General features: G+C 40.9%; 2 protein-coding genes across 2 annotated transcripts; one reads left to right on the top strand and one right to left on the bottom strand.

The window, feature by feature from the left end:
- Nucleotides 1-1,159: 1,159 nt before the first annotated feature.
- Nucleotides 1,160-5,246, bottom strand: idh3g (isocitrate dehydrogenase (NAD(+)) 3 non-catalytic subunit gamma). Its single transcript, XM_079558885.1, has 13 exons — nucleotides 5,151-5,246; nucleotides 4,924-4,974; nucleotides 4,642-4,653; nucleotides 4,394-4,491; nucleotides 4,204-4,319; nucleotides 3,628-3,688; nucleotides 3,389-3,521; nucleotides 2,564-2,697; nucleotides 2,370-2,472; nucleotides 2,133-2,279; nucleotides 1,958-2,052; nucleotides 1,805-1,865; nucleotides 1,160-1,402 (listed from the first exon to the last, which is right to left on the bottom strand). Exons 1-13 carry the CDS (start codon nucleotides 5,229-5,231, stop codon nucleotides 1,301-1,303), a joined length of 1,194 nt encoding a protein of 397 aa, XP_079415011.1. The 5' UTR covers nucleotides 5,232-5,246; the 3' UTR covers nucleotides 1,160-1,300.
- Nucleotides 5,247-5,466: 220 nt separating this feature from the next.
- fam3a (FAM3 metabolism regulating signaling molecule A) lies at nucleotides 5,467-9,370 on the top strand. The gene is made up of 10 exons (XM_079557909.1): nucleotides 5,467-5,737; nucleotides 6,651-6,681; nucleotides 6,780-6,884; nucleotides 7,327-7,350; nucleotides 7,859-7,985; nucleotides 8,199-8,257; nucleotides 8,333-8,383; nucleotides 8,460-8,544; nucleotides 8,719-8,845; nucleotides 8,921-9,370. Exons 2-10 carry the CDS (start codon nucleotides 6,669-6,671, stop codon nucleotides 9,017-9,019), a joined length of 690 nt encoding a protein of 229 aa, XP_079414035.1. The 5' UTR covers nucleotides 5,467-5,737; nucleotides 6,651-6,668; the 3' UTR covers nucleotides 9,020-9,370.
- Nucleotides 9,371-17,604: the final 8,234 nt, after the last annotated feature.

Raw genomic sequence — 17,604 nt, 5'->3', positions numbered from 1 at the left:
TTCCAAGTACCACAGTCTAAGTCCTTGCATTTTCCAAAAAAGGGTCAAAAGTAGATTTTGACCAATTAAAACACACGTTATAAAGGACATGCAAAACAGCCATCGCTGTGCTGTACACAAGCAATACTTTGACTAAATATTGAAAAAATATCTTAACCATATAAACAACACAAAAAAACTGTAATGCGTCAGTAAAGCATAAATGATCTCCAATTAAAATGAATAAAGTCTAAGTCTAGTCTTGCCATCTTTTGTTATCTCACTTTTATAAAACGTTATTTGAAATGCGTGCATTCATGGGAATAAACATGGCCTTTATCTATAAGGCTCAAAGTTTAAAGCATGATTCCCGTCCATCAGCCCGTTCACCTATAATGAGTGGAAAATGTGCATCAACAACGTGAGGTTGTCAGCAAATTAGTAAATCGCATGGGTGAATACTGTATTCTCATTAATGTAGTGACTGACAGAAAAGTGTCGTTTCCATCTAGCGTCCAAACGTGTAACTACAACGCGTCAGCCGCTTTCCACAGACAGATATTTGATGGGGCGTGAAATTGTAAAACAAACGCAAGGATCAGCGAGCTGTGAGCTTGACCCTTGGTAACTAAAATGTCCTTATCCACTGAAGCAGGCCAGAAGAGACCTTTATTGATCTACATTGTGAAGCTTTTATAGCTCTGCCAAAGGATTTGTACTGATTTTCAAAAAGAAACAGTAATTCAGTATAACATTTATTGGTTGTACAGGTAAATACTGACAAACTACACTTTTCAATATATGTTGCCCAAACAAAAACATACAAATGAGATTTATTTGGTGCAATTTACTGAAGGATGAAAAAATAATGACACAGGCAAAGACGTTTGGTTTAAGCAGCTTAAAATTTATGGCCCTTTGCAATAAAGACTGGAGGATTTTAGCCGAAACAGAAAATAAATATCATACATTTGATTTAAGCTTTTTTTATGAATGATTTATCTTTATGTAAATATTTTAGTATTTCATCAGTATAATTTAGGATAACATGTCTTTGTGGAGTGATAATGTCAGACATCAAGAGTAAACCTTTTTAACTGATTATTTAGATGTATCTGACAAATACGATATAATTTATTAATCCTGAAGGACATTCCGTTTAAATGTGAGCGCATGTAACAGACATTTTCTGTAAAGGTGATCAAGATAAATAATACAAAAAAAGTTTAAGAAATAAAGACCATTATGAAACATGGCAGACTGTTCTGTTTTCTGTGCACCTGTGCACCTGTGATATAGAGTGTGGCTGGATGTTGATCATCTAGAGCTCTGCCGTGAGTTGTCCTTTACTCTGGATATTCTTCATAACAGACTGGACCACATCAGATGTAGTGCCCAGACCCCCGATATCTGGAGTGTGCAACTGCAAAACAAAACAGCCTTTATAACCATGGAACAATTTTAATATTAAGCGCTTAATGCCAAGCATTTATTACAATTTATTATCACAATGTATCCACATGGGAGCAATAAAGTCTGAAGTGCGCGCTCTATTCAATGAGCTGAGCAAATACATAGATCATGTTTTACAAGCACTGTAATTAATGCCATCGGAGGGACAATGTTAATCTGATACCAGACAATGGTGCACTTCATAAAAGCAGTGCGCCGGTGGCAACACACACAACTACTTTGTACGATGAGCCTAGGAAACATGCCAGACCTGCCTCCAGTGCCTCTGAGCCACATGTCACACTACAATAGCACAGCAGCTTAATGAGAGTGACAGCGTAAAGAGGAAGGGTGATCTGAGAAGAAAACTCACCCTGGTCTCATTCATGGTGGTAAGGACTGCATTACGGATCAGACTCGCATGATCATTCAGCCTGGGGAGAAAGACATGTATATTGTTGAGGTTAATATTTTTACACAACAATGTGGAAAAACCTATAGGTTTCAAGTTAAGACACAGACTTACTTTAGATGGTCCAGCATCATGCAGCTGGCCAACAGCATGGCAGTGGGGTTAGCAATGTTCCTGCCTGCAATACTTTTGCCTGTGTTTCTTGTGGCCTGATAAAATAACAAACACACTTCAGCAACACAATATGCATACATTGTCCTTTTCTGTCTCAAGAGATTAAAGTACTAACGGTTTCAAAAACAGCATAGTCACGGCCATAATTGGCACCAGGCACAAGGCCAGGCCCTCCCACTAGACCTGCACAAACATTGCTGACCACATTCCCGTACAGATTTGGCATCACCATTACATCAAACTGCTGTGGTTTGGACACCAGCTAGAAGACACAAACAGTAGCGGGAGACCTTTTAATGCCAACTCTTACAGAAATCAAACAAATGACATTTGAAATGTACTTGGCTCTTACTTGCATTGTAGTGTTGTCCACAATCATGCTGTCAAACGTGATGTCTGGATAGCCAGAGGCCACTTCTTTGCAGCATTGAAGAAACAGCCCATCACCGAGCTTCCTGTAAAAAACAAAGAGCACATTACCACTTCACTGTGAAAGGCAGTTACATTAGTGCGCAGATCAGCCCACATTGATTAGGACTCACTCACATGATATTGGCTTTATGCACAGCTGTGACCCGGTGCCGACCTTTCTCACGAGCCAATTTGAAGGCATACTCTGCAATTCTGAGAGAGTTGGTCCGGGTGATAATCTTTAGGCTCTCCACTACACCTGAAACACTCTATTTAAAATGCAAATGCACAAATAAACAAACAAGTAGAGGCTTGGTGAATCAAGTGTGATTCCATTAAAACCATAGATTTATTAACTTGGTACAATCAAGTCCGGCACAATAGCCTGACCAGAAGGTTCAGTTGTTCCCATTCACGAGACTATTCTCCCTTTCCTACCCTCACATAATAGTCCTGAGATCTGGGTAATGACCGAAAGGACAAGATCGCAGATACAAGAGGACGAAATGAGTTTCCTCTGCGGGGTGGCTGGGTGCACCCTTAGCGATAGGGTGAGGAGCTCGGAGTAGAGCCGCTGTTCCTTCATGTCGAAAAGAGCCAGCTGAGGTGGCTGAGGCATCTGTTTCGAATGTCTCCTGGTCACGTCACTCCAGGCATGTCCTATTGGGAGGAGGCCCCCGGGAAGACCCAGGACACACTGGAGGGACTATGGGCCTCATTCACGAAAATTTGAGAAGAACAAATTTGGAAGAACAAATCCCCAGAGTAGTCAGGAGGATGCATAAAAAAGTTCTCCAATTTTGTACACAATTATGCTCCTGAAGGAACCCAAAATTCTGAGTCATATACTGCGTTTGTACATAAAAGATGCATTAAATCTCATAATTGGATCCTCATTTCCCCCATAGCTCAGCAAAAGAAAAAGACCATAGTGTGTTTTGGTGGGTTAATGATCCTGACCTCGTGCTCCAGACTGCTGTACTCTCCCTCTGTGTTCTCCCTGATGATCATAATGTCGATATTCTTGTGCCGAGTCTGAACTCCGGGGAGAGACTGGCAGTGCATCACGTTGGCGTACAGGTCCAAGCTTGTGCTGAGGAAACCAAGTAATAGGGTCAACCATTACTACTAGAATGGGGAGGACACATGCAATATCAAGAACAACTCCACTAGACAAATGCGAAACAGGAGGATCTTACCGGAGAACATTGTTCCTGGATTTGACAGAAGGGGGTAGTGTATGTTTGGTCTCGATGTTACCTGTCCAAAGATTAGATAATAAAACATCAAATTGGAAAAAGAATCTTGTTTGTATAGCACTTTTCACAGACAAGAGTCACCCAAAGCTCTTCACAAGAGATTTTCATATTCTTACTCGGTGGTGGGTCAATAGCATGTGTTGCCGCAGCAAGACTGCAAATCTGCACCATTTGACCCTCCAACCACTTACTGCATTATTCAAGACAGTTATCGGGTCTTGCATATTTTCTCATTACTTACAGCCCTTAATTTAATTGACACTGAATGAAGGCAATCTTATTTGAATGGCGCCATAGTCCTTGGCAGACCATTCATGCACAGTGCTGCCATCTACTGAAATTAGTGGAGCTCTGCAACCTCATTAAAACAATTAGGCTGCGGACATGACATTACAATATCATGTTTCTGAAATATTGCAATGCCGGTTATTAGCATTATAACCATTACTGCAACTCAGTATCACAGCACGTTCCAAGTAATACATTGTCCAATGCAAAAAACAAAACAAAAAATACCTTTAAGGGCAACTCCATTACGGCGGATGGCTGTAATGGCATTATCCATATCATCATGGCTTTCCAGAGCGGAGTTCACATTTACAACTTCAAAGTCCACAGGTACACAGCTGTATCTATTACAAAAAATTACAAGCTACATTTAAAAAAAGGGAGTACATTAAAATAACATTATTTGCACACAATTTACCTAAAAACTTCTCTGACTTGACTGAGCAGCTCTGGACCAATCCCATCTCCAGGGATGAGAGTGACAGTGTGTCTACCTCCATACTTAGCGGGAGGGGGCTGTAGTAAACAAAAGGATGACCATGTTCATACATAAAATAATAAGATGCATTGATGAAAAAGATAAATAGCTGACAACAAGTATCAGAATAAGGCTGTTGTATATTAATAAAGCAATGAAGGAGTGAACCCCAAAAGAGTGTTACTTACAATATGTTCTCCCTGAAGTTTGATGAGTTGACAGCAGGGAAATAAAATAAAGAAATGTGTTAGTAGAATAAACATCCCAAAAGTATCAACAGCAGAAAGAATACGCCCCACTTCCACGTCCAAGTGTGAGAAATACATGTATGCCCAAAAAATCTGTTTCTCTTCACCAAAAACAGGACATTATGCAAGAATTATACATTTAACCACAGTTATTATCAAGGACAAGAGAGCAGCAATTAAAGTAATTCCCATCTTAATAATAATAATCGGATCCATACGCACAGTGAGGAAAGACTTGTTCCTCTGACTTGTCACTGATGCTGTCCCCAAAACCTGAAAAACAAAACAACCATTAGATTTGACCATGTTCAATGTTCAGTGCTAGCCTGCTAATGTAAAGCAAACCTATGACCTTGCGTTTAGATAAATGAACAAATCCTACCCCGATTTCCACCCACCCGCCACATACACAACAAACATTACACCTTTCGTGCCCCATTTAGACATACTTTGGCCGCACTTCCAAGGCGTCCTCCCCAAAGAGGACTGATGATTTTGGACATCGAGAGCGCAGCACTGTGGGCAGCCATGTTTCTCCAGAAGAGGTACAGACACAGGCAGGTGGCGTAGTTGTAACCTACATACATACAGAAAAATATAATTCAATTATTTACTATAACTATTTACCTATGTACAGGCATACTTCATTTTTTACATGTATCAGTATATATGTGGATAAACATAAATATCGGTAATAAATAATGTATTTGTTTTAGTCATGTGACCATTCTGCGCATGCGTATAACGCATAAGTAGGAGGTTGTCAAAGTATCCGGAAGTCGAGACAGATGAACCGAGGGTGGAAATAGCAAACACAAATCTGTATTATGTCGTGAAATCAGTCTTACAGTAAGCAAGTTGTGTTTGATTGGTTTACGTTTTAGCCTAAGACGTCAGAAGTGCGGGATTATATACTTGGAAACGTCCCGATGAGGAAACAACGCAAGAAATAGTCCCGAGAGGGGAAAGCAACATCCACACTCCACTGAGAAGCGTCGCCTGGGAAAAAAAACACCAATAAGTTTGACTACGACAGGTAAGATTAATGTGATTTTTACTGTAATGTAAGCATTAGGCCTTTGTCTGTAGGAAGGTAGACATATATACACCTATTATAACTTGTTGTAAGTAAGTAAGTGCTGTATTTGTCATTTTACAACAAAACTGCATTCAGATGTTGGGTTAGTTCTGAGCCGCTGAGGCTTGGGCGCAACCATTGTGGGCCAACCTGACCGGCATGTTTTTAGGGATCGGTTAAACCGGTGTACTGCCTTCAGTGCTCCTCTGAAACAGTGCAGCGCCTCTTGGGTGTGTCCCTGATTCAGAGCGTGGTGTCCTGCACTGGTCAGCTCAACCACCTCTTCCTTCCTCTTCCTCCTGCAGCTCACTCCGCTCCAAAACAGTCTTTCACCATTTTCTATAAAGGATGAATATAAGCCATTTTATTCTCCAGTGAACATTAGTAGTTGTAGGGTTAGAAGGCTTGTGTGGCTTAGCTGAAAGTCTTGCCCGGATACGTTTGTCCCTTATTTGTTTCCTGTAGCTCCTCTTGTGACGCCTCCGCCGTGTTGCAGCTGTGGGAGGCTCTTGGTGCCTCCTCAGTGTTTCAGAATAAAATATGTGTAGGTCTTAAATGTCTGTAGCACATAAATGTGACCATAAGTCTGTATCAAATATCTGACACACAAGCCTGGGGGAAAAGTCAGGCAATGCCAAAGTACATCATCTTCCCTATAATTGATATCGGCAAATTGTAGATTGTAATCGGAGACAAGTGCGTTTGTTCAATAAGTTTCTTCTTGTATATTGAAGACACTAATTTGGCCTAATTTAAATAACGATATACAATCACCTTCATGAGGCTAATATTGTGTGGGCAATAATTAACAATGTACTTCAAGTTGTTTGTGATCAATCAAAATATTAATTTGTGCCCTTTTGGTCTCCAGGTCTGATCAAGGGGAGACATGAGGATAACAGGTTAGTATAAGAACTGGGTTGTGCATTGGGTAAACGACAAAAATAATCAGGATACACTTCCAGTAAACAGCTTTGTAATTTTTGTTCCTTTTTGGCAGGTCCTCTGCGAGCGGTTGTGGTGCTCCTGTTAGTGGGGCTCAGCTGGCTCCTGGCAAATACCTTTTTTGGGGGAGAGAACAGCTCTTTTCGCATCTTCTTTGGTGGTACGCTAGACCGATAATTTACAGACCTATGAAGTGGGAAGTTCATGTTTGTTAAGATACTTTTCATCCACTCAATAGTTTTTGAGTTGCGATTTCGCCGAGTCAGATTCCACCTAATTCTTGGAAAAAAAATACTTTTCAACAGAGTTACTGTATGTTAGAATAAAACCCTGATTTTTACAAGGGTTGGGTAAATACATCAGAGAGCAAATATTGAGTCAGTACCATAATCTGAAGATGCTAATCAGACAAATTTTAAATTTATTTAAAAATGCAACTGAACCAAAGTGCTTTCTTTCCACTGCTTTTATGAAATACCGTTTGACTTCCAATATGCTTATGAGCATTTACAAAACAAAAAAAACAAACCTAAATGTATTTATTTTTTTATATGTGTTTGTTAAGATGCTTTTACTAATAATATTCTTGTTTTATATTTTAGGTGCAAGTGAGCAACCAACATCTGGTGAGTCTGATTAATACTACTCGAACAAACCTCATGTCATTGGCTTTCAACACCTTTCAACAAGTTCCACCTCATAAAATATGACCTTCCAAGTACCACCAGGTCGAGATCAAATTTCGACTAAATTAAATTATGTTGAAGATGTCTGTAAATGTGATGTCTTTGACAATGAGAATTTCCCCTACGGGATAAATAAAGTCAATTCTGATTTCTGATTTTGATTTCTAAGCATAGGTATAAATAAAATCTTATCAATTTGAATGAAATTTAAATCTCTAATTTAAACTATAGTCTAAAAGGGAAGATGACACTTTTACCACCTGGAGAAGGCCAAAGCCCATAGTTTGAGAACCATCACCGGTCATCTCAACTTTTAAGAAATTGTATTGTTTAACCATTTCTAATAAGGAACAGCATGTAATGTAATTCAAAATCAACTTGAAATAAACTAAATCTACTTTTAAGTTAATGTGTGTTGTTGTGAATTTTGTTATATTTTTCTGTCTAGTTGAAACTCGTCCTAGAAGGTACAAATGTGGTCTGGCAGCTCCCTGTCCTGCAAAGCACCTGGCTTTCCGTTTGGTATCTGGTGCTGCCAATGTAATTGGTCCCAAAATCTGCCTTGAGGATAAAATGTGAGTTGCTCACAACACGTGACTTTCTGTCTGAGCCATGAAGGCTTTATTTGTTTTCCATTCTCTCTTCCTCTGTGCATCAATAATGAAGCCTTTGAGTCAATGCAAATATTCTTTGTGGTTTTGTCCCTTGTTGTTTTGTGCAATGCTGTGACTGATTTAAAAAAAAAAAACTGTCAAAGCATATGCTGACCTTTTCTCTGGTTCTGGTAGGTTAATAAGCAGCGTAAAAGACAATGTTGGGAGAGGAATTAACATTGCATTAGTAAATGGTGAGTGGATCACACAAATCCCTTTTAACAACTTGTAAAATAATATTTGAGAAAATTAACTGTTACTTGCTACAGGTGTAAATGGCGAACTTTTAGAGACCAAATCATTTGACATGTGGGCAGGAGGTAATGACAAGCACCTGCACTGTCTGCTGCATAACATGTGAACATCTGAAACTACAGTTTTCCTGTTCTCTTTCAGATGTGTCAGACCTTTTGAAGTTCCTCAGACCACTGCATGAAGGGACTCTTGTATTTGCAGCTTCATTTGATGATCCGGCCACGAAGTAAGAATCTTCTCCCTTCTCTTTAACGGCTTATAAAGGCAGTTGTAAAACGGATATATCAAGTGTTGCTACTTGTGTTCCTGCAGAGTATAGTCCAAAGACATGCCTGAGTAAGATACCTCTTGCATGCTTTGTGGTAATTCCAGCTTAATGTTGTTTGATTCTGTGTTGCAGGTTGAATGATGAAGCTCGGAAACTGTTTGAAGAGCTCGGCAGCACAGCAATGAAGGAGCTTGCCTTCAGAGACAGCTGGGTGTTTGTGGGTGCCAAAGGCATTGAAAACAAGAGCCCATTTGAGCAAGTATGTGCTTGTTTTTCTCATGCAAAGTTGTATTAAAAAAATATGGTTTGTATTGACTTGTGGCTGTTTTGTCAGCGTATGAAGAACAGCAAAACCAGTAATAAATATGAGGGCTGGCCAGAGTCGCTGGAGATGGATGGCTGTATTCCCCTGCGGCCGCCATTGGAGAGTTAAGTCCACCTTTTCCATCCACTGCAACTGGAGTCAGTGGTTTAAAACACCAGGCACCTCACAGTGATTGACTATGGCCTTCCTTTTGGCAGAGGTACAAGCTGACTTTGAAGACTGCTTTAGCACAAGATTTATTTATAATCGCTGGATCCCGTTTAAAATGTGGAAGTAATCTTGATGTGATGAGACTGTAAGAGACATGAACGACCAAAGGTTTGACCAAATCTTTACTGTGACTTAGGAATAGATGCTGCTGGATGAGGAAGACTTCGAAACCCATTTATAGTTTTTCCTTGTGGTGCTTCTACAGTAGAAAAATGAAGCAGATCATCATTGCATGCCTCTTTTTTTTCTTTTTTTCTTTTTTTTTCCTTTTCTTTGTGTGACAACAAAGTACACCCAACGGAAACTGAATTCATAGTAGTTGCAATGTGTCCTCAACTCGGAGGTATAGCGACACCGCTGGGGTTTAGTCAGAGTCTGTATGATGGTGTTCTCAGACTCCTCCAGTCGCTGTGAAAATGTAAACGTTAAGTGTCTCAACAGCGCCTCACAGGTGGGAATGCGAACGTCCTTGAACAACTGGCTGGCACCTTTTTTTTAAAAATGTTTTATTTATCAAAATGTCTTCAATTATGCTTTGTGTTTTTGTGATGTATAGTTTATTGTATTTACACATTTGATTTTGAATTAGGACGCTTGCCAATTTTCCTTAACTATTTATTTATCAAACACATTGTGGAAATATATGTGGGGCAATGTCAACAGTGGCCACTTTAAACTGCCTTCAATGACCATACATTGGCCTTCTGTTTTTGTAGGCTCTCAGTTGACCAGGAATTGTCCATTGTAGTAGAGATTTAGTCAAAAGTAAAGCTAGTGGTCATGACAGACCTTTACCACACCTACTTTACTTTATATTATACTTTATTTTTTGTCCCAGCCCATAACAAAGATGGATTCGGAACATCCTCAGCTCAATCAGTCCAGTCGACGATATTCAAACTCCCTGCTCCAGTCCAGGACTTTGGGGCCTTCCTTGACACGGATTTCCATATTTAAATGATTGTTGGACCCTGTACTTATAATAGGTTGGCTCTTATATTCACCTCAAATTTACAGAAACAAAATTGTACAGCCTGGCAACGCTTGCACTAACCCTTCATGAACTTTTGAAGTGCTTTTTGAACCCCCATGTGTTATGTTGTAATGTTGAATGTATCGCCCGGCCCAACAAGTTACGCCTTACACTAAGTGATTTATCCATAAAACCTTTTTTTTGTGTTGGCTTGTTTGTGTGTGTGTATTGTAGTTTGTGTGACACTTAAACAAAATTGAATATCACAACACATCATGTTTATATTGTGATACTTATGCCAATTATAATAAAACATTTCAAATATTTCCGTTGCTACTTCCACAGATTAACAAACCATACATTCTCACAAGGGGGCGACATACGTCAGAGACCGGGGTTAGTCGGTTCATTGTGCTCGAGGCATTTTCTGGACGCGCGCACGCAACTTGCATATCGTGTGAGAAAACATAGTCGTCGCAGTCGCACTTACATTAAATCCGGCTTGGCTATTCACAGACACAATGGGTCTGTTTGGATGGCTATTTTACATTATACTTCAAAGTGACGATTGTATTGTTTCATTGAAGTGTATAATGGTGTGTTCAGAGGCGGTCAGATTTATTCTAACTTGGATTATTTTTTTCCCCCTCATAACATTTATTGAAGCCTATTATTTGCCCCAAGGCGTGCTTCATTTAATCTTTCATTAAAACATAACTATTATGATTATAGCATATACATTTTGCCAAGTATACATTCAACTACATAACTAGGCAAAATTTGCAAAGTCTTCTTTAAAAAGCAAAACAAAAATTGTACATTGAACATGAGAGTTTGTAAATGCTTCATGTGTGGGTGAAATGGTTCGCAGATGCGCCTGTTTGTCGCTGTGCGTGTCGTGCGTAATTTTAATCATTTGGAGCGCTAGTTTTCAAAAATTACGCAGCTGTTCTTGAAGGCAACACTGCAGTCACATAACAAACCGTGGACACAACCAGGGCCGTAGCCAGGATTTAAAAAACAGTGAGGTCCGGATAATTCTTTAAACTGGGGGGTCTGGGGGTCCTCCCCCAGGAATTTTTTAAAGATTCAGATATAATTTCCTGTATTTTAAGTGATCAAAAACACTTTTGTCTCATCCTTGAGCCATTTTCAAAAATTGCTTTTTGTTGCACCGTTTGGGACTGAAGTGAGTGAATGTGTGAGTGAGTGGATGGTGGTCTGGCCTCACTTCCATCAGTCGACCCATGGGCAGTGGGTGCAGCCGTACACCCCCTGATGTGTTAGGTGACGAGTCACGTACCCCATACTTTGACATGATGAATATCACAAAACAAAATATCTATTTAATATCTATTTCATCCATTATTACTGTGAAGCAGGTTTTCCAAACAGTTTTGCTCGCCTGAGTGAGAGGCAATAAGAAGGTCTTGTCCTAAATAAATACTGAAATATTAATTGAAAATTGTTTTGAAAACGAGGCTGTGGGTGTGAATGGGTAAAGCTGAGGGTTTTGCTTTGGCTCATTCTGAACATCAGACTCTGGTTTGGACTCTGCGCTCTGGCCCCGCCCCCTCTGCGTCGCCCTCACTGTCAAACCACTGGAGCTACAAAGGTAAATGCGCTGGTTTAAGCTCATTAAAGCGAAGATCATTTACACGCAGGACATTCTTTGCATGAGACAGAAACAAAGTGAGCAGCAGAGGAGGAGAGCAATGATGAGGCACAGACGCTTCTCCTCCTCCTCTCGCTCCACGGATCAGAATGAGGAAAACTCCTGTTGTAAATCGAGGTCACCGTGACGGCGCGCGCACTGGCTCCTCTCTCTTTATGACAGAGAGTAAAGAAATTGCATCTCGATCAAACTTTGGCGCGGTTCATGCGCTGCTGTTGTAGTGAGGCTGACGCACAGCCGCGCCCCCGCCTCCGCCGAGTTTTACGCACTCTGGTCCAAAGCGGCTCATGAGGTCCGGTTTCAGAGTGGACACGTTTAGGTTCAGAACAAGCTCATCCACGTCTGAATTAGAGACTCTTCCGCCTGTAGAAGCGCGTGTTTACAACATTCATTTGCGCAGGATTCAATGTGTAAAAAAAAAGCAAAAATTTTACCGAGGTCCGGACCTCGGTGACCTCAATGGTAGATACGGCCATGGACACAACCACACGATACAAACATGTAGCAGCTCTGCCCCTATGTGGCAGTGCGAGGTAGTTGCACTACGTGGATAATGATGATCCCTGTGGCAAGTGCAACGGGCAGGCACAGCGCGCGCACTGTACACCGGATCCTGCGCGAGGCCGTGTGGGGCTCTGCTTTGTAAATTATGTACATAAGTTATCAAATATTTCCAAGGTGCAAATGAATGGCCGCTCGTCAATACTGAGGCCACCAATTCGACGGAGTGAGCGAGCAGGAAAATCTAAGCTCCAGTTGGCATCGCCTGACGACGTACAGCAAGTCCTCTGCCTGCCGCTCACACACTGACCGAGGCTCGACGACTCCGATGGGAATTATTTATTTTTAAAGCACCGCAGCAAAAGGAGCCAACAACAAAGAGAAACGAGATACAAGGAGGCCTTATATGTTGAGTTTTTATTATTATAGCTATTTGTGAACATTCATTCCAGGCTTAGGCATCCAGGTGAAGATTGCAGGCTAAAGAAATTGCGGGGTTCTTTGAATGAAAATGGCTCAAACCCAGGAATAATCTAAGAAAGCTGTTTGACTGGACCCATCTGCTCACATTGGACTGCTGGACCTACTAAACGCAACGGAACATCTGTGAGAGCGCTTTGTTTCTTCGTTTACACTGTGTGTAGATCCTGAATTATTTACATTTACAGCAACAATGGGCATCCTATAGAGGCACTGGTGACGGTGTCTATCTAAGCCTCGCGTCTTGGTGTGTGGATCCTCGATGTTTTGAATCAAATTAGTCCTGGCAAAGCCCCAGTGAAGTGCTGACCCCGCGGCCACAGACAAGGCCACAAAGTGTTCTGAGACAATTTTCACGTCTCTGTGACAGCTCTATAAACGGTAAGGATTTGGAGATTTCTGGTTATTGTCTCAGTCAGCCCCTTCTTTTGTGTGTTTGATTTTACTATGATCCAAAATTCTCGTGCTGTGCATTTCTTCAGTCAGCTGAGCTCCAGTTCAGCCAATCCGTGTCATCCTTCAGCGTGGTGCCAGGTTCAGGCTTGAGCCTATTAATAACATGCATTAATTGCTTAAGAGTCACTAAACAAGAAAACACGACAATATGTCACGTGTTTGTAAGTAATTTGTGAGCTTCTCATTTAGGTCTTTACCTAAAATGTGTACCCCAGCATTTGACCTAAGGGCCAATGCACTTACTTTGCCCCAGTGCAGAAGACATTGGTGATTTTTTGGATCTGGAGCAGATGAGAGACAAAAAAAAAGAATGCTTAGATCACACAGATCTGTTCTGTGACAGTCTAGATATTATAGTACTCTGAGTACTCTGAACAGTACTCTGTGTGTGCTACCTACACTGCTCTCTCCCATGCTTGACCTGGATTGGACAAAGTCCTTGTTATGTTTTCAGCCTTGAGTTTCTCTAATGGGAAGGGGACAATTGCAGTAGTGTTAGATTGTCAGGGACTGCTTGATTTAAAAAAAAAAGAAAAAAAGATGAAATTATTTCAAAATGCCTCCTTGAGAAACAAAACAAGTGTTGAAATTACTTGGGAAATGATTACCATGCAGCATTTAGCACTTATCCCCCTGCCTATTTGTGTTGTTTGATACTCTGTATTAAAAGTAATTTTGCCTGTGATCTCTGTAGCTACTGTGCGTTCCTCCCTGATTCCAGGAAGCCATGGCAGAGTCAGCCAATATGCTCCTGTTGGATCTTAAGTCTCAAAGTAATATCAAGTCACTAAGAGTAGTTTCTATCACAACTACAGTGTTATTTCTATGGCAGATGGTTTACATGCCCATGTCTAAGGCTAAAAGCACCCTTGAGCAGCACTTAAACCTTGTTTCCTTGGAAACATGTGTCTGCATTCAGAGTCGTCCCTTCTTTTCTCTGACATTTAGACATTTCAAACCAGCCCTAGTCTGGCTGTAGTTCTGCATAGCCTCAGAGACACCTCTGTCCTGCCCCTCTCCCATAAACCCTCCAGCTTCACTAAATCTCTGTGGGACCGGTGCTGAGCTGGCACTGCCCGGGCCTGTGAAGTCAGATGGCATTAATCATGCACAGAGAATGTTTTAGAGACGCACTCAGTCAGATGATTAGCCACTTCATTTAGCAGAGAAAGATAATCGGGCTATGGCAGTTTGTAGTTGACTAACTTATTTCAACATTACAAACAGTGAGAGACTTTTCATCTTTACTGAAGTTTGTTTTGAAAAACTTTTACTCTAGTCTGTTTGATCTGAAGTTTTGCCATTGTCTTGTGTGTGTGCCTTTTAATAGTAAAGGTGTATTGTCAATTAGGACTAAAGCGCGTCTGGCATATCTTGTGCAACTCAATACTCAAATGAGGAACTACAAAGACAGAAGTCTGTTTTTGTCCGGTCACTGGCAACTTGTAAAGTTTATCATTCATTTAGCAGCGGCAGTGGCTCAGTTTGTTAAAACGTACTGATCTGAAGGTTGGTGGTCCCTATCGTAGCTTCTGCCAGTGCACAGTGTTGCTGTGTCTTTGGGAAAGACACTTAACCCCCCTCCTACGTCTAGCAGTTTCTTCTATTTGTTCATTGACGTAAAGTACTTTCAGTGCCCAGAGAGGGGAAAAGGCGCTATATCGTATTTGTGACCATTCACTCCACAAGGCTATGTCAGTATAACTACTAGTATTAGTATTGTTAATTCTCTGGTGCTAGTAATGTGTTTTCTGCTTCTACATTTCTATATCCAGAACACCTTTTCATGTTTTCATGGATTGGTCAGATTAAAGGCCCTGTATGTGATTATTTTTTCTACATAGTTAAATGAATTTTGTTTTGTCCTTATTAAAAGCAGATATTTGAGGGAACAAAGACCACTGTGCTATTTCTGATTGTGTTATAAATTATAATTTAGCAGGCTAGCCGTCGTTAGCATTGCCTTGACAGTAAATGTTCAATTTACTGCCATAAAGTTGTGAAATCTGCTTGAAAAGGAATTGGGATTTTGAAATGCGTTCAGAAAGTTAGGGATGAGATTGAACCACAACTAAAGCCCTATTCGCACGGGATTAGAATCACCTAAGGACCTCTGGTATAAAGTAAATATTCCTGACGTCCTCTATTCCTGTGCGAATCGGCCATGTCAGTAATTTAAAAGGTAAAAAATTCTCCCGGTTTTTACTTTGGGTAATTCTGCAAACTCCGAGATCTCTAGGTGGTTCTTGTCCCGCGCAAATAGTGCTTAACTGTTTAAACTCCTCGTTTTCTTTCATTGTTCAAGGAGACGAAGGATTTACAGCCTCTCAGTTCTGTTCTACTCAACATTATTTACAATGCCTCTGTAACTGTGATAATCAATACATGGCCTTTGAGGATAAGCTAGGATTTGAAAACATAAACAACAACATGTTAAAACAGGAGCAAACACTGCATGCACAGTTTTTGTTGAAGCAATTATTTTAATAATCAGAACAAATATACCCACATTCTGTTACTAATGGCGTATTGTAGTATAAACTGCACTTGCCTGTCTGTGTGCATAGTTTTGTGTAGCTCTGGGCAGCAGCAGGAGGATGATGTTAACAGTTTTATGGGCAGCAGTTCCTCTTGAATCTGCCACACACTGCCCAGCGTCTCTGGGACTCCACACACAAACCAGTGGAAACTATGCCTGTGCTAATGTAATCGCCTCATGTTTTCAACCATTTACACTTCTAACTGCTAAAGCATGCTTCCGCCAACCCTCTCTTCTCTTCTCACCCTCTCTCCTGCTCCTCTCTGCATTTCACCGTAGCAGCCATGGGCCCAGCAGAAATTTTGCTATAGTCACTGCTTTCATTCACACCAACATTGGCACATATTTTATCAGGCGAAATCCCCCGCCTAGCTCTTTTTGTCCGAAACACCCCCCCTCTCTTGATCTCTCTCTTGTTCTCATTCAAACACACATTTTTTCCCATCTACACGCTGCACCCCTCCACTGCCCCACGGTCCCGTGTCCCAGCAGCAACAATCCCTTCCTGTCCCTCTCGCCACTTTTGATTCACTCTTTTCATCAACACATCCTGCACAATTGCACTACTTATGTGCACAGACCGCGCACAACAGCACTCTTCGTCTGCCTGTCCAATATTCAAAGACAGTCGGGTTCCTTGGGATTTATGTGTAGCCCCATCAGGTGAGGGCTGCGCAAACGGCACAGTGGAGCGAGTTTTTACTGTTTAAACTACAGTGTAGAGTGTACTGTAAATCACAGCTCTTTAGGCGTGTCTAGTTAAGTCCGCAGATGTGTTGCAACTTTATTGGAAATGGATCTTCGTTCCTATAAGCCCAAACCGCTCTCCTGAACAAATGCCATGATTGCCACGTGCACACAATTCTGCATGCCTTACACACTGCTAACACTGTGAACAATCGCTGTTGCCAAGAAGTGATTTTGAATTGTTGAGAGTGCTTCCTTGATCTGCTGATTTGATCAAAAGAAGGAAGTAGTGCAGTGAGTTGAAAAATGTCTGTCCTTTTCTGACTTAGTTTTGTGGTTTGTGTTTTCAAACCACAATTCAGTTCACACATGTCGACAAGCATTATCCTGTTTCAAAAAGAATAAACTGCTAAAGGAATATGAGAATCACACACAATTCAGAACATATAGTTTTTAAAGATCTTAACTACAGGTGTTTTACATAAAAAGTCCCCATGGAATCGTGATATTTTGTTGTTTGCATAATATCGTATGTACAATTGCAGTCTTTGCTAATTGTCACCATTATCCTGCTGCTCTGGTTAAGAAGAGCAACATAGTATCACAAAGCCTCAGTTTATTCCTCTGATCTTTAGCAGTACCACATGAAACATGTTGGATTAAACCATGTACAGGCTTATTATTCCTTTAAAATCCTTGGCTGTAATGAAAGGAAGATGTTATAATGATTTTCACTGTGCATTTCAGAACAGATTCAGGCAGTTGCAGGTGATCCCTGACACCCTGGGGCAGACAGACTTCAGCTTGTCAGTATTTATGTGCACCGGCACCCGCCCATAAAACAAATGTTAAGCCATAATCGACTTTATTTCTCAGCCTTTAGTGCAGTTCGATATCACAAAAGTTTCACTTTAGTTAGCAGCATGTGTGTTATTTTGTTTGGCTTGTGTCAGTAAAGTCCTATGAATGTTCAGTCCTTCAAACATTACATGTTCATGAGTGAGGATGTGCGTGTTGTGTAGGCAGGGCCGAACACAGATTTGGCTGAGCATGTTTGATGTGCTGTGATAACTCTGTGCGGTATGTGGCTTTCATGGGAACTCCTTGCCCCATTGAATAAGCTTGTGTCTAAAGGGCCATTTCCCTCTTTATGCTTCCCACATCCTGTTAGT

Source organism: Gobius niger (genome assembly GCF_951799975.1).
Source record: "Gobius niger genome assembly, chromosome: 6".
Classification (NCBI taxonomy): Eukaryota; Metazoa; Chordata; class Actinopteri; order Gobiiformes; family Gobiidae; genus Gobius; species Gobius niger.
This window is presented reverse-complemented; position numbering and strand designations above follow the sequence as displayed.

What these genes read in the sequence shown, in the direction of transcription:
- idh3g (XM_079558885.1), bottom strand. Translation starts at nt 5,231, where the DNA reads ATGGCTGCCCACAGTGCTGCGCTCTCGATGTCCAAAATCATCAGTCCT. An exon ending in ACAGCAGTCTGGAGCACGAG is followed by an intron (nt 2,698 to 3,388) that starts GTCAGGATCATT and finishes CATTTTAAATAG; the next exon opens with AGTGTTTCAGGTGTAGTGGA. An exon ending in CCACCATGAATGAGACCAGG is followed by an intron (nt 1,403 to 1,804) that starts GTGAGTTTTCTT and finishes TTTGTTTTGCAG; the next exon opens with TTGCACACTCCAGATATCGG.
- fam3a (XM_079557909.1), top strand. An exon ending in TTTTCGCATCTTCTTTGGTG is followed by an intron (nt 6,885 to 7,326) that starts GTACGCTAGACC and finishes TTTATATTTTAG; the next exon opens with GTGCAAGTGAGCAACCAACA. An exon ending in TAACATTGCATTAGTAAATG is followed by an intron (nt 8,258 to 8,332) that starts GTGAGTGGATCA and finishes TACTTGCTACAG; the next exon opens with GTGTAAATGGCGAACTTTTA.